We start from the raw sequence: 26,600 nt of genomic DNA, 5'->3' as shown, positions 1-26,600 counted from the left end.
AGTTGGTCTCTTGTTTTGCTCCTCTGGTCACCAGCAGCCCGAGGCAGTGCAGGAGGAAGCAGAGACCTGTGCTGCCAGGCTGCTGCTCTAACCTGCCCTTGGCTGCCCTGCTGGGGTCCCGGCACACAGCACTCACCCACTGCACTGGCTCCGTGCCTGGTGGGGTTCTGAGACATAGCATGAGCAAGACCTGGGGCCTTCACTCAGCTTCCCAGGTGGGTGGAATTCTGCCTGAAGCAAGAATCACAAGTCTTCATACCATGGCTTGATCCCCTGTCTACAAGTCATTCCTGTTCTGGTAGTCAGTTGCAACACATGGCACCAAGTCTCTTTCAGGCTTATTCATTTTTCTCAAAGAAAAAAAAAAAATAAAGGAAAGTAATTTGTCAGTTTTGATAACTTAAGGCAATCTTGTTTCTTGTTTTTCTATTGAAGAATGCCAGAGATGAAAAAGTTAAGGTTGAAAATAGATACAGCTGATGCCTAGAGCAGAAAGCTAACCCTTCCAGCCCAGAGGAGGAGAGGCAGCGGAACAGGGAACGGGTGCCCAGCACCAGGCACAGAGGGTTTAGTGGCACATGCATTTGGTCTGCTTGGGCTCACTCACACACACACCCAAAGGAGAAGGTGGCCCGAGAGCCCTCTGGAGAGAATGAAAGGGCGGCTGCTGCTGCTCATCAGCTTCACCCTCTGCCATTTTTGACTATCAAATCCCAAGCCACGTCACCCTTTTGCCACCATGAATTCAAACAGTGATGCTCAGGGGGCTGACCAGATCAAGAGGTCACACGAAGAAATAAACCCAAACACAAGGTACTTCCTCCATAAACATTACCTCCCTTCAGCCAGAGAGGCTTGTAACATCACTGCTCTTTGAACAAGGACACTTCATTCCTGATCCCTGCAAGCTAATGCAGAGGGTCAGGCATTGCCTGCCAATCATCTGGCAAGTGCTGGGAATGTGGTTTCATTAAGTCTGGCACAGCCCAAATACAAAGCTTGCATGGTGATCAGGGGAGAAAAAAAAAAAAACCAAAAAAACCCACAGTGATGTGTTCAGATCAGGGAAATAACTGAAAACATGAAGCCACTGGAACTTTTAATTTTGGTGTTCACCGTAACTGGGACCTAGAGGAAAAGGGAGACTGGTCTTTGATGTTCTGATTTACCTTGAAAGGTTCCTACTACTGGGTTTGAACCGCATACACCCTAGTGCTAGAATAGAACCCATGAACTCACATGAGCAAAGCTGTGTTACTGCTGCCCAAATCTGGCCCGAGATGCCAGTGGACAGTCTGCAGTCACACAGCTTCTGGGGAAGGAGCCAGGCAGCCCTAGGAGGGTGGGAGGTGAGATCTCCCCTGCTGCAAAGGAAAAGCCGTTTGGGAGGAGCCAGAGAAAAAGGCTGCAAAGGGAGTTTGTCCCGATTTCCTTTGGCCTCACTTCCCTGAGAACAGGGACTGCCCAAGGTGTAATGAAAAGGCCCTGGGGGACAAAAGCAAAAAGCACAAGAAACAATCATGTTTCTCTGAGATCACCAGAGCTGAGAAACAGGGAAATGGAACAGCTGCTGCTTAGGGCAAAGGAAAGCAAGCTCCTTTTTGCAGAAATCTCAGGTGGTGCTCATCCAGCAGCACTCCCTGCACGCTCTGTAAACAGGAGTTACACAAAGGTCATGCCCACTGTCTGGTCCAAGCAGGTATCTGACCCACCAGCTTCCTAGAATCACATTACTCAGCAGGAAGAAATAATCCTGTATGTTATGAACACCTTTCCTGTGGCTGTGCACTATTCCATTATTTATTTGTTCAGCTTTGTGTACTAACTGCCCTAAACCCCAGAGTCTGGCCATTCCAAGACTATTTGTAGCAGAAGCCAGAGGAAACCAGTGCCATGGCAGATGGTGAGGTACAGTGAGTGAGAACCTGGGCTGTGTTCAAAGCTTACCAGTAGGATACAAACCTGGTAACGGGCTACACCAGTGGAGCCTTCCCTTCTGGCAGCAGCAGCACACTCTCACCTGGGGCTGGTCCCTCAGCATCAGGCAGGGTGCTGCCAGGGATTCCACTCCTCCACCAGGTGTTCTCAGCAGCCACTGTCTCCCCCAGGAATGTTCCTAGGCAAAGCTAAAGCATCCACCTCCTGCCTAAGAGACTATCAGGAAAGGAAATAATGCGATGTAGCGTGATCAATACACTGACAATGTCTAATTAACTGCATTTCCAGCTGTATGAAGTGAAAAGTTAAATCACTAGCTGACAGAAGTAAACAGTGTGGTACTCATCCCATATCCCACTAAAACCTGAGTTGTTTTTCAAACACATAGCATGGACTTGTGTGGGCTCTGCTGCCACTGTCCCAGCCAAGCAGCAGCAAACACCTTTCCCTGGGGAGCAGCAGCTGTGCCCATTGCTTGGGGCTGAGCTGAGCACGGGCTGCACCAACCTGCACAAGGACACAGCCCTTCGTCTGCTGGCCTATCACCCAGTCATTAAAAGCAGATGCCAGGCTGGCCAGAGACACCAACCCTCATCCCAGGACCTGTGTGTGCAGAGGTGGCTGCTCCCCTTGGATATAAACACCCACAGCAGTCCCCCTGGCACTTGGCTTTAAATGCCTTTTTTTTTTTTTTTTTGGGGGGGGGGGGGGGTGGGGGTGGGTGATGATACCCAGACTACCAAAAATTGACCTCTGAAAAGCCTCCAATTAAGATACAATCCCTGCCTCGGATTAAAACTATTCACTGCAGCATGGCTTTTGTTTCAAAGCCATTCCAAGCACAGCTCCTTACAAATACTTGTTTTTCAATGACTCCTTGCTACTTTCGTTTCCTTTACCTACAACTTGACACTCGCTTGTGCTGTGCCATCCCATGACACAAAGCTCAGTGCTCTCCATGTCTTGCTGTGCAGTTTCCAGCTGCTACACACATTTATCATCCTCCCAAAGCCAGCCTGGCTGGAATGCCGATAAGGGCTGGATTTACTGCACCTCCTGCTGCCCTGGTGCTCCAAGCAGAGCTCCTGTTTGGTTCAGGCAGGCTGACCAAACACATTCTTAGTGACCACAGCTGGAGAGGATGCGAAGGAGGAGTTCCCTGCTTTTCCTTTGCATCTAACTGGAGTAAGCCTCAAATCGTGCTTTTAGCAGACCACAGCACTCAACTTCTTACAGCAATTTTAACAGTTCTCTCAGGGATATTAAGAAGCTTTTTCCACCCCTAGAAAAACATCTGAACCCCAAGAAAAATAGGAAAATCACTTTCTTGATAGACTGTGATGAACCCTCAGTACATCATGCCATTCAATGAAGAGGAGAAAGACGATGGAACTGATCCTCCTCAAACCAACATCCACGCCCATGAGGGATAATGTGACTGGTAACAGTCACCACTATAACCTTAGCCCGATCTGGTTCCCTCTGTGGGGAACTCCATAGACAAGGGGAGAGCAGTGGGTGCTTTACCTTGACTTACAGCAAAAAAACACTTAGGGAATGGATGGACGACCCACAACGGCAGTGAAAAATGGGGTGGACTTCTATGCTCAGGCTTCAGCAGTCACCAGTTTGAAGTCTTGGAGATGGACAGCTGCAAGTGCAGTACCTCAGGTGTTTTCTTACCCACCTGGGTAGTGGCATAGAGCACACTCAGATGACATCAAACAATGCTGGCAGAGGACAGGAGCAGCAGAGCCCGAAGAACGGGAGGAGGGAAATCCCATTCAGCTGGATCTTTCCTGGCTGAAGTGATGTGCTGATGGAAAGTTAAATTCTGCATCTCAGAAATTACAAACCAGAAGACCTGGGGCTAAGAATGAAAAGGAGTCAGCAGTACTTGCAGCTATACAGGCCAGCCCTGTAGGAGGCTGCACAGCAAAACTATGAGCAGCAGCCTGAAGGAAAGTTATTTTTCCCCACTATCCAACACTTTTAAGCTGTATCTAGAGTAACACATCCAGTGTTACTGGGCTCCTCAGAACATTGACCAACCTGAAACACGGACCACCAAGAGTGTCAGAAGGCTGCAGCTCATGCCACGGCTCAAGGGAGGCTGAGCTGTGTTTGTTCAGCTTGGAAACCAAGGCTGCAGGACCTGCAGTCTCCAACTACCTAATGGATGATTAGAGAAAATCAGGAAATTAGAGAAATGGAGCCAGACTCCAGCAACAAGCACATTACAGCAAGTGAATTTTGCACTGAAGAGGCTACAAAACCAAATGGGAAATCGGAAAAGTCATTGAATGCTCATCCCTGGAAATACTCAGAATTTTATGGGACACAGCCCTCAAAAAATTCCCCTGCTTTTAAAGTCGGCACTGCTCTGGTCAGGAGGCTGACCCAGATGACCCCCAGAAGTAGCCCCCAACCTAAATTACTCTGTGGTTCTAAAAACTGAAAAGATCAATGCAAGTTTCACAGTGTGGCTGATACAACAGACAACTGCCTGTTACTTTATACTGTGTGACTGCGTTCCAAGCCCTTCAGGTAATTCCCATAATATCAACAATATTACCTCTTAAAGTCTTCATTTCCAATGGTCCAGGCTGCACAAGCATTCAGCTACAGATCTGTCAAAAGCATAAATCCTAAAGGAAATGGTACTGAAGGTCAGCAGTGACATTTATCTCTCTGCAAGCAAAGCTGTCAGATTCCAGGCCCTGTTTTTTACAAGAAAAACCTGAAAACACACAGTTTGTACAAGCTATACAACTCAAGCCCTGGCCATTTTCAGCTCCTCACAACAGCTCAGGTAATTTCTTTGACCTTTTGTGTCGGACACATGAAAAGAAATAACACCAGCAGCAGCAAGTAGCCTTTGTAGACTACAGCATTAAGACATGTACCTTTCTAGATACACGAGCTGATTATTTTTTGTGTACTGAGATTTTGTCCCCAAAGCACGAGAGTTTTCCCACAGCTGCAGCAGACCTGTAAGAACATTTTTATCTTGGCTTCAGCTGGCTTCTTTTTTCATATGCTTTTATAAAATTCAAACTCCTAGGATTTGGAGACAATACCACCGCTGTAGCTTCAGGTTTTTCAACCACTAACTACAGGTTTTTCCAAAAGTTAACATTTATTCATAAGTTCATACTATCAGCAATCCTTTGATAGGAATTATACTCTTAAAAAACAAGCTTAAAACAATAAGATGTAAAGCTAATAATGGTCTTCAGTTTATGAACACCTTATCCAAGAGCAGTCGAGACATCTGTGACCAGAAAAAAATGTGGCAACCTCCTTCCAACAGTGGAACAGAGGCTCTCCATGCAGCTACATGAAAAAGAGCTACTAAAAACGTGACTTTTGCATATGATTTGCACATTTCTTTCTGCTGTTTGCTCTTTTCTGTGCTTGTTACAAGCAGAATGACCACGGTTGCATTGTAGAGCTGTTTGTTTCCATCTTGCTGCAACTATTGCTACTGTCAACACTCTCCACCACACCTTCTACGCAGAGAAACAGGAACATGCAATGCAGGTTTACTCCAAGGTCTCTTTTCCAGTTGATGGAAATTACATACAACGACTTCATCGCGACAGAGAATGCGGGAATGGTTACGAGGATATGCTCGGTGGTAACAGGAGATGCTAACCGTATTTTCCCTGTTGTGTCACAAATTCTAGGAGTCAGGAAAGAATACAGAACACTGGGATTCTTTAAGAAATCTTGTACTAGTCTACTTCTGGAACGATTAAACATCTGTGACAGATAGTTTATCCACTCCATATAGGGAAACATTTATGTAGTACCATCAGTTAAAGCTTGAAGGAAAAGTAACAACTGTTTAAATCAGCTTACCAAAACTAAGTGTACATTGAGAAGAAAAAAAGAGTAATTGGAGGCAAAAAGAGGGTATGTCTATCTAAAGCATAGACTCCTTTATAAATAAGTAAACAAATAATACTCTTAAATTTGCTAGGGTGCCCGTTCAGCCACACGCTTAACCACAGCTTGCTTTTGCTTTTAACACCACATGAAGTCTTTAAGGAGCAGGAATTACAAGTCTGTGTCCAATTTGCACTCAAAGCTCCCAAGACTCTGGATCTTCTGCCCTCCATCTTATTTCTTTTTCTTTTGCACATTTTCCTCTTCCCAGGTAGCAGGCACACATAGAAGAAAACAAAGTTCTGTCTACCTGAGCTGAGTTTTCTGTTGGGTTTTTTTTTTTTTTTTTTTTTTTTGGATGGATAATTCTGCCAGATAAATAAACTTTCAAATATCAGAGAACAAGAGAAGGGACACCGAACAGTCAAGACAGCACACTTTTGTTTTTGTCAATATTTCTTTAAATCCCAATCCAGCTCCTAGTAAGACTGGACACTACTTACAACACTCCTAGAACTGCAGAAGAATGGAAACACAATAGGGAGCGAGTGGAGAGGGACGAGACAGCCCAGGGGCTGACTTCAGACATTCACAGACACAAGGCCAGCATCCACGGGAGTCATTAAGGCCCAGATGCCCCACTAATAGGAACAAACCCAAACACAAAGGTAGCACATGAAATGTATTTACCTATTTAAACACAGGCAGCTGGTCAAGCTAGAATGGGGAAGGTAACTGCTAATTCCTTGTACTACAAGGAAGGAATGGAGTAAAAAAACCCAAGCCCACGGGCAGGTTTTTGCTTTGTGAACCTCTGTCTGTGCTGCTGGTTAACAGTGGTAAGTATAAAAAAATCAAAGAAAAATAATCTATTTATAGAACAAGTCAGTAGTCTGAGACATTTAGAAAAAAGTAAAAACAAGTCCTTCTTTAAAAATGGATTTACTAAAACAACTGTCACCCAGTATGACCCCAAGCCCTCTGGTCCCCTGGCAAAGCCAGGGGCAATTTCTAACAAGAACTGTTGCTGATTGTACACTGGTACACATCCAGCAAAGCCAGCAGGGAGGGGTTTGCACTGTGAACAGTATCTGCAGACTGTTTGCTGGTATCACAGGAGGCCGTGCCCGTAGCCTGGTGATACTGGAAAGAGTTGTGAGTGAAACTTTTCACAGAAGCACATGTCAGTGTAACCTCTGAGGTAAGTGGGCTGTCTTCTTTCCTTCCCATCCCTGCGTACAGGTCTCAGAAGCTGTGCCCTGGGCGCTGTACCTCCTCGCCAGCTCCATCCTGCGCCACACAACTTTAATGTGCAGGAGTGCAGAACTCTAAGCAAAGCCTAGAACAGGAGAGAGCATCCCTGTGGAAAGGGAAGCACTCTGCTCTTCCCAAGTTCTGGTCTAGCTAAACATTATCAATGCTTTCTGGCCCTCCTCAGGACAGGAAGATCAGCTGTTTCCCACCGAGGAAAAAATTTTGCCTAGTGGAGTAGAGTTGGGTTTCTTTTTTGGTAAACAGAACCTTTGCTGATTTCTGAGATTATGAGCTCCTCTGCCCTTTAGCTACAAAAGAGAAATTAAAAGAAATTCATCCACTTGCTCCCACCCTTATAGTGTAGTGTTAGCTGCCTGGATACGGAGGCAATTTCATTCTCCCAAGAACACTGCTCCACACACCGGGTTGGCATGGAGAGGCAAAAGTAACTTCCGAAGTCACCTCCTTAGGGAAACCTGGGAGGTCTAAGAGCTCCAGCCTATGCCCACCAGTTCCAGGCCAGCTCCACTGCCAACATGTACTTCTAACACCCTGAAGGGTCTAATCTAACGGCCTCGAGTTTGCTCAGTCCTTGAGAGCAACAGCCACAGTCCAAGATGGAAACACTCGAGTCAGAAAACACTGGCTGGAGCTCCTCATCGGGCGGCGTCTGCAGAGACGAGCCGGTGCCACGCGCCTCGACGTTCCCGCTGTCCGAGGGACGGACCGACTCCTGCACGTCTGTACATCCTTGCAAGAGAAGCTCCGGGGCTACATCAGCTTCAAACCCTCCCCTTCTGAAGGGTTCCAGTGGTCCATTCCCAACAAGTTCTGGGCACCGAGTCGTTGCTAACTCGTCTCCTTGAGATCTTCCATTGGTAGTTTGTAGCTCAACAAGAAGGGAGGAGGTGGGGCGTGGGCAGGGCTGCCGGCTCCCTGCAGGGGCTTCTTGGCACAGTTTATACAGATGTAATCCTCGTTCTCAGCCATCTCTGGGGAGACCCCCACACACACCTGATGGAACCACTCATCGCAGCCCCCGTCACACTGCACCCAGTCCACCTGCAAGAGAGCACAAGAGCAGCACACAGCCTGTTACAAGGACAGGCACAGTTCCTGTGAAGAAAATACCTCCTGTTAAACCTACCTGAGCTACCAAGAATATAAAAGCTCTGGGGCAAAAATTAATGCCCCTATAGAGCTTGTTTAAAGAAGATACCTCAGTTTAGTAAAAACTAACTCTTCCAACAAACCTTGCCCCTCTTGCATCCTCCTTACACTGCAATAATACAAAACCACTCTATTACTCCTGAGGAAGATGACTCTGCTCTCCCCCGATGAAAGGAGGTGTACTAAAAGACATTTAAAATGCTCAGGGATGGTTACAGCATAGGTGAGAGTCTCCAAACACACCCTCTTAGATGGCATTACCAAACAGTGGCTTGTCTAAGTCCTAAGTGTCAGGACATTTAAGCTACAATATAAACTTTGAGCTGAACTTAATGTAGAACAATTTGGAAAAGACAAAAAAATGAGTTAGAATGTAGGAAGGAAAAAAAAATAATGACTTGATTTCTGTAATTCCTTGAATAAAATGTTAATTGGAGTCAGTGGGCAGAAATTCAGATTTGCAGGGTCAGGAACACAGATTCTCCATTTTAATGGCATCCACTGGTATAGCTATAAAATTGTTACTGCTGTAGTTCTGCTTTCCACTTACAGGGGAACATAAAACTGTAGCAGAAAAACAACCATAGTGGAAACCTATATAAAATGAAGAACATTATCAACATACAGATTTTACTTCAGTTTGTAGCCAGCTACTCCTGAACAAATTTTCCAAAGTGATTAGTAATGGACATCAACAGCTGCAGCTTCAGTCATTACATTCCTGTACCTGACATCTTTTAACAAGTATGGCATCCACCTATTCAAAGTACGAAAGTACAGAAATGTACAGAAAAAAAATTATAAAAAAAATTTCATCAGTTCATGTTAAAAGCTGACAGTCACGACAGCCAGTACCACAGAGAGAGGCAGATCAAGTCTTTTTTGTAATAATCCAATCAGATCTAAAATAATTGATTATTTATCTCCAACAAGCAAAATGAACCACTGAAGTCTGCAGATCACTCAGCCTGTGGCATCACTGTTTAAGAGAGTGTATGCAAGAAATACAGAAAATCTACTTCGTTTAGGAACATCACACATCCCACGCCCGCTCAGAAATACAGTCAAGTCAGGAACATTTCTCTCTGAGTCAAAGAATAAGTCCTTTGAATCAGGCAATGCATGTGGCACACAGTCAACAAAAAAAATTGCACAGCTTGAAGTTCAACTTCCCAACCAAAGCCCAGTACCTTTTCCCAGATTCCCATTTTCTATCTTCTGTTTTGAACTACCTAAGAGAATAAGGAAGTTCTACAGTTTAATCTGCTAAATCCATGTACCTACCCAAGTACTACTCAATCCTCTCTCGTTTGTAACCAGACCACTTTGGTTCCTCATGCTGCTCAACTTAATATTACCTGGCACAGGGGTTCTGACTTAGCACGGAATTGCCTGTGACAGAACTAAGGGGAAACTCACTTTGTCCTTGCAGGGCCTTTGGCAGTTCTGAGCAGCACACACAGCATTCTCATCATCCGACTCTTCTGCTCCTGACCAGTCATACTTGGAAGGAATATCCAGAACCTTCTTCTCTCTTTTTTTCTCTGCGCTCTCCTTCGCCAGTTCTACCTTTGCTACAACTGCCTTCTCTCGCTTCTTCTTCCGCTCCTCTTCCTTAGCCAGTTTCTTTGCCAGCTTGTTCAGCTCCTTTGTCTTATCCATGGTGAGTTTTAGCTTCTTCTTCTTGGGTTTTTCCAGTTTCTTCAGCTCTTTAGATTTTTGCTTCATATCTCCAAAGAACTGCTCTGCTCTCTCCAGTTTTCGTTTCCGCTTCCTCTCAGAAGAGTCCCTTCCTCTCATTTTCAGTGGTTTTTCATCCATGCTGTCATCCTTCACAGAAAAAGATACATATTTTACTCAAATACAAACTTCCTGCAAACCTGAGGTCTGAGAAATGTACTTACCTCTGCCTTTACCCTGATATGGCACAAAGAAATCTAGTCAGCAACATACTGTTACAAATTCTAAACAAAAAAAAATCACTTAACTTCATTTCCACCATACTATAAAATCTTCCTAGAGTGTTATCAACTGTGTCAAAGCAGAATCAGCCAAAAATACCCAGTCGAAAAAGTAAACTATCAGCAAGGGTAAGAAGGCAAAATAAGCAATAATTACAACTCCTTTCTCACATTGTTTTTTAATAGAAGTTGAGAATATTAATCATTTGTTAGATGCTCTTGCTTATTTTTCATCCGAGGTCAGTCTTGCCTGTAATTATTTTTGAGAGAAAGCAACTGCTATTTTGGAGATTAAGGAAGAGTAATTGGTGAATTCTTAAAATGTATCAGCAACTCAAGCAAGAAGAGAAAGAGACATCCATTATTTGAATGGCTTCCAAACTGGCAGACATTGTAAATATCCTGGCGTCATCAAGAGCTCTTAAATAACAGATTCAGATCACAAATGGGGCTTAAAACTGGCCAGCTCTGTTCCTGCAGGTAGAATTCAGAGTGACAAGTCCCATTCACACCTGAAAGATTCACTTGTGTAGTCCTTTGTACATCGACTTGATTTCAGTCAATGCAGCTATATACTTTAACCTTAATTATTAATAGATTAAGAACATACTATAAACCAGTAAGGAGTCTGTTTATTGTACATTACTTAATATAGGTAGTCCACCCAAAACCAAATCCTCTCAAGATTATTTCACAGAAGCCTACTTATTTTGAATGCAAATAGACATAGAATATATTCAATTCAAAATGAGCACTTCTGGTCAAGCAAGTATTCACGAAGGTTAACCAGAAAATGTTGTAATGCACGCACACTCTACACTCCTCACCCCACTCCCCTGGAAAAAAGCTTTGCTTAGCTATTAATAAAACAGTCTGGCATATTATTTATAAATTGTTATTTGCTGGCATTCAAACTGCTCTCCAGTCATCTCCCTGCCAAACCCATTACATTAAAAGAGCATTAGATTTTACCAGGGGTGAAAGGTGGTAAAGCAGCGGTACTTGGGAGGAAGGGGCAGTTTTATACTCCACACTTCTAACTGATGCAGTTTGGCAACACTTTAACTCATCCATTGTGTATGGATGGCACGCAGAAAATGAGATACCAATTAATATGTTCACCTAACCTCACTGTTCACAGCATGCAACCGTCCATCTTGTACTACTGTACACCGCCAAAAAGCCAGGAAAGAGCCATCATCTCATCTTCTTCCTGGGCAGCTCAGTAACCCAACGAACCATCATAAAATCCATAGCTACACATGGTCAAATTGACCCCTAACTGCAGCTGACAGATGATAAAAAATGGGTTCCACTGAAGCTCTTCAACCCAGCAGCTGACCCTCTTTTCCAGCACACATCCCTTGCCCTCTGCATCAATGTAGCTAAGTGGTTTTGACTAGACCTCAGAATCAGCAGATAAACCTGCCTGATCCACTGGCAGCTGGGCAAAGCGATCAGGACATCTTCGCAGTAGATCAATAAAAAAACTGCCATGTCTGTGTTACTCTGAGGAAGAAGAGGAATCTTATTGTCTGCATTATCAAAACATGTCCTCCCCAGTAACAAAGTTCAGTAACATACAAGTATCATGTTATAAGTGTAACTTTTCATCTTCCTAAATGTTTCCTGTAACTGTTTTGCAGATTGGTTCTGTTTCCAGGCATAATCAAGAAGAGTGTTTCCTCCCTTAACCTGTTATCTTCCAAACTAACGTTCGCACATGGACCTACTTGAGAAAACTGTTCTAAACGTGGTTAACTGTGGAGGACAGTGCTATGTGGCATGAGTGATCAAGAACTGAATTTCTGGATCACTTATTCTGTTATTTTCTGTAATCTACTACTCTCTCCAGGTGAAATCCAAACATGACAAGCAACTGAATGCTCAGCTATTCAAGATCATCTTTATATGAATTCGACTGAATGTGGTAAGTTTTTTGTTCCACACCAGAATATTTCTTCGAGTTCCCTACCTCCATGACATGGAGAAACCTGTCCTCAGAGGGTGGATGAGTGGCCTGTAAAATCCGCCAGATGTGCTGAGTTTCATCCAGAGATACCTCCAGTAGATCTCCTACCATCATCAGATCTTCCAGCTGAGCTTTTGCTCCAGGTGACAGCTCCAGCACGGGGGGCTCCAAGCTGCGAGGTACCAGCGGGCTCTTGCGAGGCTGCTTCCTTGGTGTGCCAGAACCTTTCAGACAGCAGCCAAGACACGGAATCGTTAAGGCTGGGAAAGACCTCTGAGATGATCGCGTCTGTGCCCAGCCCACCACTAAACCACGTCCCCAAGGCCACACCCCACCTGTCTTCTGAACACTTCCAGGGACAGTGATTCCACCACTTCCCCAGGCAGCCTGTTCCAATGCCTGACCACCCCTCCAGTGAAGAAATCTTTCCCAATATCCCATCTAAACCTCCCCAGGCAAAGCCACATCAAGAAAAAAGGAAGAGATCAAAACCGAAAGAAATTATATTATTTTTTTACAACATTTTAAGGTGGGAAACTGTAACAACCAAAACACATTGGCACAGGTTTATATATCAAGTATCAGGAAACTAACTGCAACGTAACTCTGCTGTACATTCCTCTGGACAACATATCCTGGACAAGTAGTATGGAGAGCAGTTCCACTCCTCACCGACTCTCATCCTGGGTTAGCTACTTAATTTTATCTCAATGTATACAAAAGCAAATACCTTGAGAGCAGCTTTTAGAAGCAGAGGAATAGGCGTGTTCAGCACAGAAGGAGGGAGCGGTCCACATGTGTGTCACCACCTCCTCTGATTTAATGGGGATTTCCTCATCACAAAACAAATTGGGCTCCAAGCTGCTGGAAGATTTTACACTGGCACTGTCCTAAAAAAGACCCACAGAAAACATGCAGTATCAGAATCTAGAAAATACCTACTTCAAAGTAAATTCTACTACGACTGAGCAGCCTGCTGCTCCTAAAGCCCTTCTCTGAAGCACTCTATCGCAGATACCAAGACCAAAGGTAAAAGTTATATCCCTAGTTAAATGTGGATGAACACAGGAACTATGCAGATAGGTCAGTACATTTACAGCTAGTGTATGAGAAACACTTGACAAGCTTCCTCACTCAGCAGTCCCTTAAGGACGGCCTTCAGAAGTCAACAGCATGAAAAGAGGCTCTCTCTTAGTCTACATAATTTATTATTTTGCTTTAAAAGTCTGACTGCAAGCCCAGAAAGACTTGTATCATGAGTAAAGTGGGGGTATGCTGAGTAAATTACAGTGACTAGAGAAAGAAATGATTTAATATTTTAGAAGTATAGGAAAAAAGGGCACTCCAGCACAGCAACAAATATCAACATAATCGCAATCTACACTGCCCTGGAACCAGTATTTTATGGCAGTGTTAAATCAGTTTAAGTTAGGACCAAACACTGAAAGAAGAGGGCTCTTGTGAATATTTCCAGGAACAGAGTAATGATGGCACTGGCTTGTGCTCAGCTCAGTGTGTTGAGTAAGACACTGAACAAGGTATTGGGCAAGACGCTGTCATTTCATGACATAAAAAGGGAGTTTAAGAATTGTAATCTCTCTCTCCGTGGCCTTCAGTGTCATGTTTAAAAGAAAGTGATATACAGACTAATGATTTCTGTACAGAACTGCAAGTAAGAAATTCAAATTTAAATTGCCCAGATGAAAAGGTAGAACAAATATACTCAGAAAGAGAAAGATATTTCTCCCTACACTGTAAAGAGTTTGTATCCTGAACAGTATCTTATGGGTAACATAACAAGGAAGTTCAGGGCTAACATATAAATTGATTTTAAAAAAAATCAGTAGTGGCCATAGGCAGTACTTGTGCAAAGAAATGAGAAAAAAATACAAGACAAAAAAATGAAAACCGATTATAGGTGATTTGACCAGTAAATGTGTCTGCTTGGAAAAAATTTTATAAAAAAATCTAGCTATTGAACTCCTAATGAAGATTTACTGGCAAGAACCATGTTTTAATTACGAGACATAATCAGATCATATTCCTATCTACTTCTGTAACAACTGTGCTCTTGAGAAGACAAAGACTGGTTTTCAAAATGCAGTCTAGGGACCCTTAGGAATTGAAGACTACTTCTACAGGGTTCATGACAAGAGCAAATTCATACATGATGCAGAACGATCTGTATCTTTTTTTAAACAGCCTGGAACATGTCTATGCATCAAAAAGTGAAAAAAACCCAACCCTTAAAAGTCAACTATAAAAATAATTAAATTCTGAGCAACTGTGGGTTTGGGTTTTTTTTAAATCTTGCTTCTCCTAGTCCATACCTGAAGAATTTTATTGGTTGCTTGAAAATCTGTTTCCTATTCCAATCATATTAACTGACCCAACACAACACATTTCTGGTCTCTATCAGCTTTGCTTAAACAGATTTTTACTTTTAGGTTTCTACAATTACATATGATGAACATTCAAATCAAAAGGGTTAAGTAAGATCTTTAAATTATGTCAACAGAATCATAAAAGAAATGAAATTATGCTCCTGCATAACCCTGAGATCCTGGCAAGCATATGCCATCTTTTTTGACATATGCTTTATCACAATCTCAGAAAATGCCACAATCTTCAGAAACGCCTTATTAAGATTCCTGATGCAAAGAAGTTTTGGGAATTACTTTTATATATAAAACTAAATTAATTAAAAGCTGTAGCACCCAACAGCAATGTGTTCTTGTTGGCATTTCACAGGGGAGTGCAAGACAAATTGTGTATTTCCATCAGGCTGCTGGGAAACAAAACACTTAAAAATAGGAGATCACAGCAAATCACACCTGGAGAATGTCCTGCCCCTCTATAAATCAGAATATCCGCCTTAGAAGAATTTACACATCTCTTAAGATAGTGTCAACTCTGCTGTAAAAGACGCTATCAACTAAAAAGAAAACACTGCTCAAGAAGAAACTGTGCCATTGTCTTTGTCTCTACATATTTCAAAAGGACATTTCAGTATCTTGAAAACACGTGGTTTTCTCCACAACTGCCTTTTCTCATGAAGTTCCTCTCTAGATAAAATACTTCAAAAATTTAACTGCAGTTATAATTTCTGTACTGAATCCTGACACTAATTTTACAACACGATCCAGACATCTTGTCTCAAAAAATTCCACACTCCAAACTGGAACACGTGTACCTCCTTTATACAAAGGCTGAATGAAGGGAAAGGTATGAAAACATGAACACAGCTCGAGCATCAGGAAACTTTTTACACTGCATGCCATTTTTGAAGGCTAATCTTTTTGCTGCAGCAAAAACTTTCCAAGAGCTCTCCATATAGATACTTGTATTCATGACTCTTATGGTATCTCTGAACTGGGCAGAAAAACAATGTTTATCCTCCAGGGTGTTATAAATACAAATCCCTTTGTAAGTGTATCTTTTTCCTCCGCACTAAGAGGCACCTTTTGAAATTCAAACAGGACTTTGGAAATTTAGCACAAAAACATTACAAAACTTCCCAATAGTTCAGAGGATGGGGACATGCAAATAAAAATCAAGAAGTACCTCTTCTGCCACAGGCACTAGGGCAGAATATACATCGCTTAAGGTACAATAAATATTCTGGAAAAAAATGGATTAATAAAAGGCAGGTCTTCTGTATTAATTCCATGCAAACAAACCATTCTGGATTATTTACCTTTATGTCATAGCCATACGTCTCCCTGATGTCCTCATCAGAGTCTGTCTCTTCATCATCATAATCCAAAGTCTGCCGTGGGGATGAGGACACACTCCCTATCACTCTGTTAAAGGCTGACTGCTGAAAACTTGTCAAGTGTCCCTAAAAAAAATTTGGAATATGGAAGTGAGACAACAAAATTCCAGGAAAAATCTGTAAAAACCTGAAGTTATTAACAAAGCAAACAGTGGTTCTTTTGGCCTGAGGATACCTGCCTGGACATGACAAAAGAGACCAGTTACACCAAGATGTGAAAAAAGATAGGGAAATACATCAAAGTAAAATGTTTCATTAGATTCTGATTACCTATTTTTTAATAACAGATCTTTTTAATAGAAAGATCAAGATACTGCTTTCCAGTGCTACAAATTATAGCTTCTTTACCACAGCATGACCTGACCTCACTCTCAAGGTGAAGAGATCAGCTATGGAATTATCAGTGTTTGACTACATTCCTCACTGGAATTTCCTAACAAGACACCAAACGCCTGGGAATGACAATCCATGAGGAATAATGAATACTGAGACCTTTGATTCTGTCAAGAGGAAAATGGAATTTGGACACTAAAGTAGCAACAGTTTTAGATCTTGAGGCCTGTACCCAGCTGTGAGAGCTGACCTGGTGTTTCCTACACACACCTTTGGCAGCTGCTATTGACAGCGAGTACAGAGCAACAGGCCCCTTCGTGGAGCAGCAACGTACCAACAGAAGCCAGCCAAAACCCACGGAGCACTGAACTAAGCAAGAAGTTTTACCGGGTGGAGTGCTCAGCTTTTCACCACCCTCCCCTCTCCCCCACACCTCTCCAAGAAAAACAAGGCATTTGGACACAGTAAGTTAGGGCAAGCACAGGGGAAAGCAAGATGCTCCTGTCCCTACCTGCAGGTCGGGGTTAGCTGCTGCCTTCTGCAGCTCCGCACTGATGATCTTCTCCGTTTTCTCCCGAGCTGCCTGCTCCACCATTCGCTGGCTGAGCACGGAGAGCTTGGCCAGCGCGGAGGACAGCTCGTCGGTGGCCAGGGCCTGCCGTGCCCGGTCCTGCCAGCTCATGGCTCGCTCCGTCAGGCACTGCAGGGCCTCTCCCTCGGGCAGGCGCACGGGCAGCTTCTGCAGGGACACCAGCAGGGACAGGATGGTCTCCAGCCGCGGCCGGCGGGAGCGCTGGCACAGGGGGCACAGGAACTTCACCTCCTTGGCCTGCCAGCTGGAGCCCTTCTTCTGAGAGCTGCTTTTGGGCAGGGGCACGCAGCCGCTGTGGAACCAGTCCTTGCACAGCTCGCACTGCAGCATGAACCCGCTGGCCGTCTTGCGGCAGATGCAGAACTTGACTTCCTCGATTCGGTCCACCATGGTCATCTTGGCCAGGTTGGCTGCCCTGAGAGCATGCATGGCTTCAATTTCCTTCTGTTCCCGCTCCTTGAATACAGCCACCTGCCCAGCAAGGACAAAAACACGTCACGACCTTCATAGCTAAGAGATTCCATTTTATTAGCAGCACAGGAAAAGCAAAAAAAACAGCCAACCCAAACAGATCAAGAGATCTAAACTAGCCCAAAATTCAGCAACTATGTGAGCCAATTAAAACTTTTATCTAAGATACCTCCTCCTCAGTTGCTCATTGCTTCAGATGACCTTCTCAATATCTACAAAGTTTCTGAAGTTCATACTATAAGGCCACCAGAAGAACAGGGTTTGACTCCAGAGAAGGAGTCGGAATCTGTTCCATTCATCTGTTTACCGAGACAATGGAGCTGAGCATTGTTTCAGAAGCATCTGAGTGACCACATATCTTCTGAAGCAACTTGTACTGCCTTAATGTTTCCATCCAGGTAGCTATAACCAAACATACTACAGTAAAATAGATTGTGTATAAGCAATATTAATGACCCTGCATATATTTGCTTTATTCCCAGGAAAAGGGCAGCCAGATGACAGCAAATTCTTCCAATAAGTAGCATGAATATCCTCCAAAAAAGAGGAACCAAATAAAACATTCCCCCAGTCCAGTGCCCATGACCAAGCATTTGCAGGCTGACCACAAAATTGACCTAACCAAATATGTGTTAGTTCTGGTTGAGGCAGAGCTGCACCTCATTACTTCCACGTGATTTCAATAAATGTTAATCTTAGGTGAGCAGCCACAAACGTTAACCCAAGAGCATTTAAGTCTTACACATAACCCATGGTATTAAATACCAGCAGTTACACTCTGAACTGTGCTCCCTCTACTTTCAGTGCAATTAAAGTTGAACTACATTCTCGTGTCAAACACCGTACTACGAGGTATCTTTTTCAGTGAAATTAATTTATCAGTTCTTCCCTAGAACTTCTACAGATTAGAGATAACTTAAGCCCTCACAGCAGGAGACACCACCTTTCCCTGCTCCTTACCACAGCTGCAGCATCCCTGGCCTCCTCCAGCCCGTCCTCCAGCTCACTCAGGGATTCCAAGTCAAGATCTTTCTCCTTTTCCTTCTCCATCAACTCCTTGGCCCTCTTCCTCCTGTTCTTACTGCTCCCATAAACACCGATATCAGTGCGTGGACTCAGAACCTGCAAGCAGCAAGGAAACCCATCCTGTCAGAGCCGAGGACGCCAGGCACATCTCCTCAAGGAATGACACCAGGGAACAGGAACCACCCAGCAATCTAACCCCCGTGACACCTCTCAGCTAATGCTAGGAAAAAGACAACACACAGATAAGGACAGAAGTATCTCAGTTACACAACTGGAATGGAATCAGCAACCAGTAACATGGCAGGCCAAAGTGAGAGCCACTGAGTCTGCTGATTGAATTACAGAGTTTATTTAGATTACACTACCATACATATAGCTAACCAAAATACTACACGCAGTTAGGCATCCATAGTTCAACATTAACTTCAAGGGCCTTTATCAATCAAGCCTTGAAAATTATTTCATATTTACATCAGCAATTTGGTGCCTGAAAAACCCCTAAAGGTATGCTATAAGCCTTTTAATATCAATATGAGAGGCTGAAAAGCACTTGTAAGGACAAGGATAAAGCTTTAAGTCATCATGATTAGTTGGAATGCATACTTAAATAAGAAATCTAGCAAATTTAATTCAATATAGGAAAGCTCTAGTTGCTACATTTAGGAAAACGCAAGACCAGAACATATTAAATAACTAGTTAGGCAGAAGAATATAGAGAAAACGCTGTATCTAGAGTGTATCATAAACTGAACAAAAATTAGCGTGAAGAGGTTGCAATAGGGAAAATCCCACCGGAAAACATTAAACATCAGTACCCCCTTTGAGACACAAGATGTAATTACTGCACTTCACACAGCACTAAGGAGTCAGAAGGTGGGGATTCTGTCTGGATGTGGACATCTCACTAAAAGTGAAGACAAACTGCAGAGAATTAACAACAACATAATAAAATGATAAATACAGCCCCTGAGAATGCAGCTGAACTGGAACTGTTTTCCTCAGAAAAGGGAAGCCTCTCAAGTAGATATGATAGATCTTCAAACACATGATTGATTTTTATGAAAACAAGGACAATCACTACATCCACTAAGTGAAATAAACACTAGCTGACTGATTTTTCTTAAACAGTTTATAAAGTATTTAATCTATTTTCTTAGCATTTAAACAATGAGGCAAGTGAAAACATTTATCAATCTGAGACAGGTCTGTGTCCATTTCAGGCCTACATTTCTTCATTGACAAAAAAAAAGCTTTACTTTCCCTCTTCCTTCAAAAGTAAGAGATGAGGTTGTCTATACATAAAACAGGACTAAGCAGACAGACCTTCTGCCTTTTTGAGTCTTTTCAGTGGAGCACAGCTGGACTTACATTCTGTTCTGAAAAGAAACTGTAACCCAGTGTAACCGAACCAGCTCTTCCCTCCAGACAGCTGAGGGCCACCAGGATCAATTTCTGACAGAGAAGTGTGTTCTCCTGGCAGGGCAGTGTGTGCTGCTCACCTGTAGCAGACTGTAGCTGGAGTTCTTCTTGAGGAAGGTCCTTCCCGTGCGCTCCCTCCAGGCACGAGCTGCAGCCACCTGGGACTCCAGCTGGGGCAGGGCATCCAGGCGCACCGGGATGGGGCGGCCCTTGGCAGACAAGCTCTCCAGCTGCTCCAGGTACGCATAGTTGCTCCCATTCTGGGGTGAAATAAATTTCTCTAAGCCAACAATTCCATCCTTATATCAGCTGCCAGCCTAAGTGCAAGCCATACACTATTTTGCCACTGCCTAAAATAGAGTTCCACAGGAAAGGAAAGGAGGGCAGTGTTTCAATCCGCTGTTATTTTAAACAAGTCTCTCATACAGCTTTTATTTTAACAGCCATTTTGACAGGGCAAGCTGGCTTAGGGAGTCAGACAACATTCCATTCCTAGTTATCTGCTGTCTGTTTAACAGCAAGAGTCGTATAGGGGATGACATGGAATCAACTGGGATTCTCACTTCAACTCCCAACAAGTGCCTGGTATAGGATAAGCTGTTCTAGTTCAGCAATCAGCACCCAGAAATATCACAGAACTCTGCACCAAGTTATGTGGTAGACTAGTAGAAGGGGAGTTAATGAATTAATTCATCTCTTTCAGAAAATTCTGGCCACCAGTGCCATTAAATCTTTTACAGCATTTTAGGAAGAAAACAAAACAAAACAAACAAAACAAAACAAACCCAAAAAAATCCACAGCCAGATCCAAAACTGAAAACCTGAGAACATCGTCTGCTGCAGCTAAGTATTTCCAGTTCCAAAACCAAATACCCTATCATAATGAATTTGCTGGCTTTTACATCCACTCTGAAATGCATAAAAGGAAGGGAAATCAGATAGCCAGCGGGGAAACAAATGCACAAAAAGAAAATCAAGTACACAAGCTCCAGTAAGCACGTTTAAGAGCCATAGCAAGGCTTCTCTTCCGGCCACCTTTGTGAGGGGAGGTGCTAGGACACATATAAATAAAAGAATAAAGGACACACCTAAATAAAAGAGTGCAAGGAGAAGATACCAGTCCCTGCTGTAACCCCTACCTGAATGGCCTCCACCTTGGCTGTCCAGTCTCTAGCCCGCTGCAGGGCTTCTTTCAGTGCCAGCACATTGGGCAGGTAAGCAGGGATGTTCTTGGCTTCGTTCACGATGCCCTCCAGAGCCATCATACTTTGGCGTGGTCTAGAGTAAGAAAAACCCAATTCCAGCCTTCTCTCAAAATGCCAGGCATCTAAAGCCACAGGTTTGACAGGCTGCTGATGCAACTTCATCACTACACGGCAGTGTAGGATACCACGGCTCTATGCTTGGAGGGTGCTACAAATAACGGGGTGAGAAAGCTGATGGGCTTGGTGCAATCAAGCTCAAAAGGGCACAGCATCACAACCCCGTAACACCAAGAAAGCTGTCTCGTGTTGGGAGCATGGTCAGGGTTCTTTGTCGAGGGGGATGAATAGCAAAGACAGCAGCAACACCCACAGCTTCAGCCGCCTGCCACTGTGCAACATGAGAGGGAATCAACACTTTTGCAATTCATCAATCTCAAATCCAGCTCTTGAGCAATCTAACTGCTGGGAGGTAAGAAAAAAAAAACAACAAAACCCAACTAAATAAGAAAGGTAACTACAGCTTCAAGGATCCAACTCTTCACCACACTTCTCAGAAGAGGATGAGAAAGTGCACAAAAGTATGTGACTTCTAAGAACAGTTTGGAAAGGAACACTCACCTGGCCTGCAGGCAGACCTTGGCCTTCTCCTCCCACCTCTCTGAGACTGTGAGCAGCTCCTGCAGCTCAGCCATGGCTTTTTCCACAGCGTGATGCGGTGCCAAGCCCACACCAGAGTCAATCAGCTTCTTCATCACGTCCAGGGTGACTCTCTGGGGATCCAACAGGGTGGACCTCACCTCATCCAGCCACCGTGCCTGCTGCAGTTCTTGCTTCAACCTTGGCAGTTCAGGAAGTTCAACATAAAGGCCAGAGCCCATGTCTATCAGCTCCTGCAGCTTGGAAGAGTCTGGGACCTCATCAACCATCGCTTCTTGAGCACGCTCGTGAAATTCTTCCACATCGTCGAGCAGATTCTGAAGTAACATACAGTACAAATTAATTAGGAAAAAACACCCACAGGATCCAAAAGAAAATCCAACTGAGGGATCAGTCAGCAGCGAATTTGCACGTGATCATCATATCATCAGTCTGAGCTTCTACACACAATGCCAGCTAGCTGTCACAAGCCATCACATCCGACAGAAATTAAGTAACAGACCATCCAAACTTATTTGATGGCCTAATGTTTGATACCCTAAGGCATATTAGTTGCATCAAACTCTGAACCTAAAATAGTACAACTGCAAATGACAACAGCTCCCAACAAAACAGAATATTTAGTGCTGCCCAATCAATGTTAGTTTTAAAATAGCGGGGAGAAAAGGGACTTCTGCAAACAGGTCATCATTTCACTGGTGTCAGGGGCATTACAGTAATGACAGCAACACACAGCGGAAAAAAACACACTGAGGAGAAATAACAAGCCAGAAGACGTATGAGAACACAAATACCACAGGTCATGAAAATAATAATGGTGAAGTTTGAAAGTAATATTCCCTAGAGCAGGACCACCACTTATAAGCATGAGGGCTTTATTGCACTAAAGGAAGAAATGAAAATGCAAAACCCTCTTATTAAAGGAGACAATTTCACAGAAATCCAACTGCACTGCTGCAGTTGTCCTCATCCTCGTGTTTTGGCACTGCAATGAAAAAATATCCAAGATAGCAAACAGACAGGAAATAATCTCTGCAGGAGATTCATTCAAGGACATTCAACCAGCATCCTCAATTGATTCACCCCCAAGTCTCTCAAAAAGAGACAGGCATTTCTGACAGCAAGCCGATGGCACAATGAGGAGCAAACCCTGCATTTCCTAACCCTTAGCGTGCTGCCCATTTTGTCTGATGCTGCTTTTCATGACTGTCTGGAAATCAGAAGGCATTTAGAAGAAAGAACAAGATCTACATTAGAAAGATTTTGATTTAGGGAACATGCTCTGAATGCTCCATAGTGGCAACAGTAAATTACTACAGTTTAATAATTACAATGTCTTTTGTGTTAAAAAAATACTCATCATCCAACATGACAATTATTTTGCTATTCATTATGACGGATAATTGCATTCAAATACCATGCTAAAAGCCAGTGAGTGCTTAGGCATAAATTATCATTATCTGACTTCATTCAGAAACTAAAAGACTATAGTCTGTAATTCGTAAAACGATAATATTTATTTAGGGTATTTGACTACTGATTATGCTGAGGCTTCGAGAACATGCACATGCAAAGGCACAGTACTTGAACTAGAACCAGATCCTGAATGCTGAGGGGTAGGGGAAGATGGACTAGCTGGGATAAGAAGGTATTAGACAAAAATACAAAACTGTTAGGAGTTAATTCTACGCCTGCAGCCCTCTCATCTATGAATTATGTTTTAATTAGAAGCAGCTTTTAAATACATCAAAAACAAAAATGTCCTTCTGAGAACAATCTTACATGTCTATCTAACAGATGATGACAAAATTTCATTAATAAATATCAGTAAGTATTTTTAGGTTGTGTATGTGGAAAGAAGTGATGTAAAAACATCCTATCATGAGGATGAGAAAGCACTTTCCACTTTATTAGATGCTGGCAAACTGGTCAAAGAACACATTTGAAGGACAAAGATCAGCATCAACAAGCCTGGCAAACCCACACACTAGAGCCCTGTGGTTTTTTGAAGGAAAATGTTTTCAGCAAAAAAAGCCATTATTATGTAAACAATAAGAAATTCCAATATAAAGCCTCTCTTATCAACACTGAGCTATCATGGAAAAGTTTATACGAAATTCATGAATGGAGGACACAAAACACTAACAAACACTTATGGAAAAAAGGTCTTCTAAAAAAACCCTAACTTATTTTTAAACTTATTTTCAACTAATTTGCCTATGTAGCAGCAGCTGCACCTATGGTAATGTTCGGGCCTCATCCAGTACTATACAACACCTGTAAAACTGTACAAGCAGAGCATGCAGGTTAATAAGTGATTAACATACATCTCAGAAAGTGTTTCTCTAGGCAACAAATCTTCATTAAGGACATTTCTTAAGGAGTTTTCTACAAGTTGGTTAGTAGGTGAAATACTGTTTAGTATTTCATCACCAGTGACAGAGAAACAAATTAAGAGTGCTGCTGAAAACACGCTGTGATGCAGAGTGCCAGAATGATAAATGGTAACAGCAGCCAGGGAAATCAGTAAGATCTGGATTACTTATTAGTCTAGATTCATTCACAGACAGGTGCAAAGATAAATATGAAGGGCAAGAAATGCAGGCCATGCATACAGATTAAGGTGGCTCTAGCCTGGAAAGCAAAGCTGAGATGTATTTATGGAATAACTGACAGTGTGGCAATGCTTTCCTGCTGCCCTGAAAAAGCACGCCAATGTAACCCTCAGAGGTTTCTACAAAAACATAAAGGGTAGGATTTAGCCAGAAACTTCACCTCTACAGACAGCATCGATGATGGAATAAGAGTAACCGGTTCAGAGATACAGAACTGGGCTGCCTGGACAGTGACAGGGGAAGGAGATCTTTTATCTTTGTTTAGCTGCACCACCGGAGCTGACAATGCCTGTTGTCAAACAGGCACCTTGAAAAAGTACACATATGTTTCACATCAGAAGCTTTTCATCCTCTGCACAGGGCAAAATCATCTGTTTAAAAAAAACATACTACCACACCACCAGAACAAAGTAAAAGGTACAACATTATCAGATGAGCAGATGCAAACTCACCTTTACTTGTCGGGCCTGGCTGATAACACACGGCAAGCTGAACAGCTGCTGCACAAATGCTTTCAGCTCCTCCATAGTCAGCTTGGTCCGTGTCCTTCCACTGTCTGGGCTCACTCTGCTGTACAAACGGGCATAATTAACTATCAGGTGAGAGATAAGACAATGATCCTTGGATTTATTCACAGTGACAGAAATTATCTATCAAGTTTACTGAGAAGCTATCAAAAACATTTCATCACCTAAGAACTCAAAAAGAAAAACGTAACTCAAACTGAACAAGAATTCCAAAATTCAGAAAACAAAATTTAACACAATTCCCCTAAGCCTCTTCAGGATCATTTACCCTGCCCTTCAGAGCTACAATTGTCTAAGTGAGTTTCAAACTGAGTTTGTTACAAATAGAAGAATATAGCCCTATAAAGTCTGCTTTAGGCAGCTCAGGAAGTCGACTGTCATGCAGTCTGCCATGCCGGGAGTTCTACAAGCAATAAAAAACAAACAGGAGAGCCTTCTTTATCCTCCAAATACAGAAAAAAATGCTTCTCTATCATGTAACATATCAGCTTTCCAGTTAGAACATACTGTTACACTTGGATCTGTGGAGCAACTAACACTGAAGTGTTCAAATTCAAACAATTATGATATATGCATTATGTTCTGTGTAACAAAGTTGGGCATTATAATTAACAAGGTATTTAGTTTTTACTCTCTCAAAATGTCTTAAGTAATACAAAAACCACACATGCAAGAAACACAACCAACTACAAAACCAAATCTTACCCTCAACAGAGGAACTGCAAGCTACATAAATTTACTGTACAACTGCTGCCACAAGAAATACAATGAATCAATAGTCATTGAGCTATTTTCTATGGGACTTTTTTTCAGTGCACAAAACATACAGGATAGAAGGAAGAACGTGCTCCTGAAAGCTCATGAGAGCAGAACAAGGAACACATGCAGCAGACTGCAGAGGCAGGGCCCTGCAGGGACAGAGTAAGGCTGAGCAGCCACAGCAAGGCAGGCAAGACGGAGAACCAAGGGAATTGCATTGCCCCAAGTCACCGAGGCAAGTCACTGCTTTTCAGCCACCTCACTACCTCCCACAGTCCTTCCTAAATGTAACAGATTGGCTGAAACTATGGACTGGTTTTGCTCTCTGTACTGCTGTGCTCCTCCAGATCCTTTTGTCACAAACATTCAAAGTCAGAACTTACTCTCATTACATTTTTACCACCAGCTGTCTTTCCCTACAACCCTCCCACACGTTCAGGGAAATACTTCATCAGCAATCAAACACAGCTTCTCCAAAGGACTTCACATTTCAGTACATAAGTCAGCGGAAAGCAGAACGTTTATCACACTCCAGCTAAGTCCACCTTTTGGCCCTTTGTGCCACTGTACCTGCCTCCACTCCTCCCTACTCTCAGTGAGTCACAGCACAAAGGAAAGCAAACACTGAAAGAAGCCTGCACGAAGTAAAACCTCAGGGGTTTTAACTCTTCCAAGTTCAACAAAGTAACAAAGAGGCAGATGGAAAGTACTGAAAACCTGCCTGTCCTACCTGTGTTTTTGCTTTTTGCTCAGAAGCAGCTGTGCTACTGAAGCACAGGTCTCTGCTTCTTTCACAGCATCTCGGAGCCTGCGGAAAAGATCGTTCTCCGGGTATTTCCTGTCTTCAGCATCCTCCAACATCACTCTCAGCTCAATCACATCTGTAATAAGAGCACGTAAACAATTTGTATGCAAAAAAAAAAAAAAGGCAAGATATTTTAGACTGCTCCAAAGGCCTTCAATCAAGGTTCCAACAGGGTAGTTCAATTTGAAATGCAAAATCCTAATCCGCATTACATTCTTGCATTATTTCTT

The 26,600-nt window shown here is 43.0% G+C and overlaps 2 protein-coding genes across 5 annotated transcripts in view; both read right to left on the bottom strand.

Moving 5' to 3' along the window:
- Positions 1–4,058, bottom strand: part of LOC120751962 (sodium- and chloride-dependent GABA transporter 2) — a 41,843-nt gene extending 37,785 nt beyond the window's left edge. The window contains exons 1-3 of the mRNA XM_040062525.2: positions 3,991–4,058; positions 3,466–3,754; positions 1,963–2,154 (exon numbers count right to left, since the gene is read on the bottom strand). The gene's annotated coding sequence lies outside the window, so the exon portion shown is untranslated. The remainder of the gene's footprint in view (positions 1–1,962; positions 2,155–3,465; positions 3,755–3,990) is intronic.
- A 1,000-nt stretch (positions 4,059–5,058) lies between these two features.
- The window catches only part of KDM5A (lysine demethylase 5A), a 49,902-nt gene continuing 28,360 nt past the window's right edge, over positions 5,059–26,600 (bottom strand). For 3 of the 4 annotated variants that reach the window (XM_040063472.2, XM_040063471.1, XM_040063474.1), the window contains 12 exons: positions 26,296–26,446; positions 24,732–24,849; positions 21,626–21,981; positions 20,942–21,080; positions 19,883–20,062; positions 18,318–18,479; positions 16,806–17,357; positions 15,884–16,027; positions 12,917–13,076; positions 12,190–12,410; positions 9,673–10,083; positions 5,059–8,145 (listed from right to left, as the gene is read on the bottom strand). In XM_040063472.2, the coding sequence (XP_039919406.1) occupies positions 7,933–8,145; positions 9,673–10,083; positions 12,190–12,410; positions 12,917–13,076; positions 15,884–16,027; positions 16,806–17,357; positions 18,318–18,479; positions 19,883–20,062; positions 20,942–21,080; positions 21,626–21,981; positions 24,732–24,849; positions 26,296–26,446 (2,807 nt within the window). In that variant the 3' untranslated portion in view covers positions 5,059–7,932. The remainder of the gene's footprint in view (positions 8,146–9,672; positions 10,084–12,189; positions 12,411–12,916; positions 13,077–15,883; positions 16,028–16,805; positions 17,358–18,317; positions 18,480–19,882; positions 20,063–20,941; positions 21,081–21,625; positions 21,982–24,731; positions 24,850–26,295; positions 26,447–26,600) is intronic. The other variant, XM_040063473.2, reaches the window with a different exon arrangement.

Source organism: Hirundo rustica, chromosome 4 (assembly GCF_015227805.2).
Source record: "Hirundo rustica isolate bHirRus1 chromosome 4, bHirRus1.pri.v3, whole genome shotgun sequence".
NCBI classification, from domain to species: Eukaryota; Metazoa; Chordata; class Aves; order Passeriformes; family Hirundinidae; genus Hirundo; species Hirundo rustica.
Note: the sequence above shows the minus strand (reverse complement) of the source record. Positions and strands in the feature narration are given on the sequence as shown.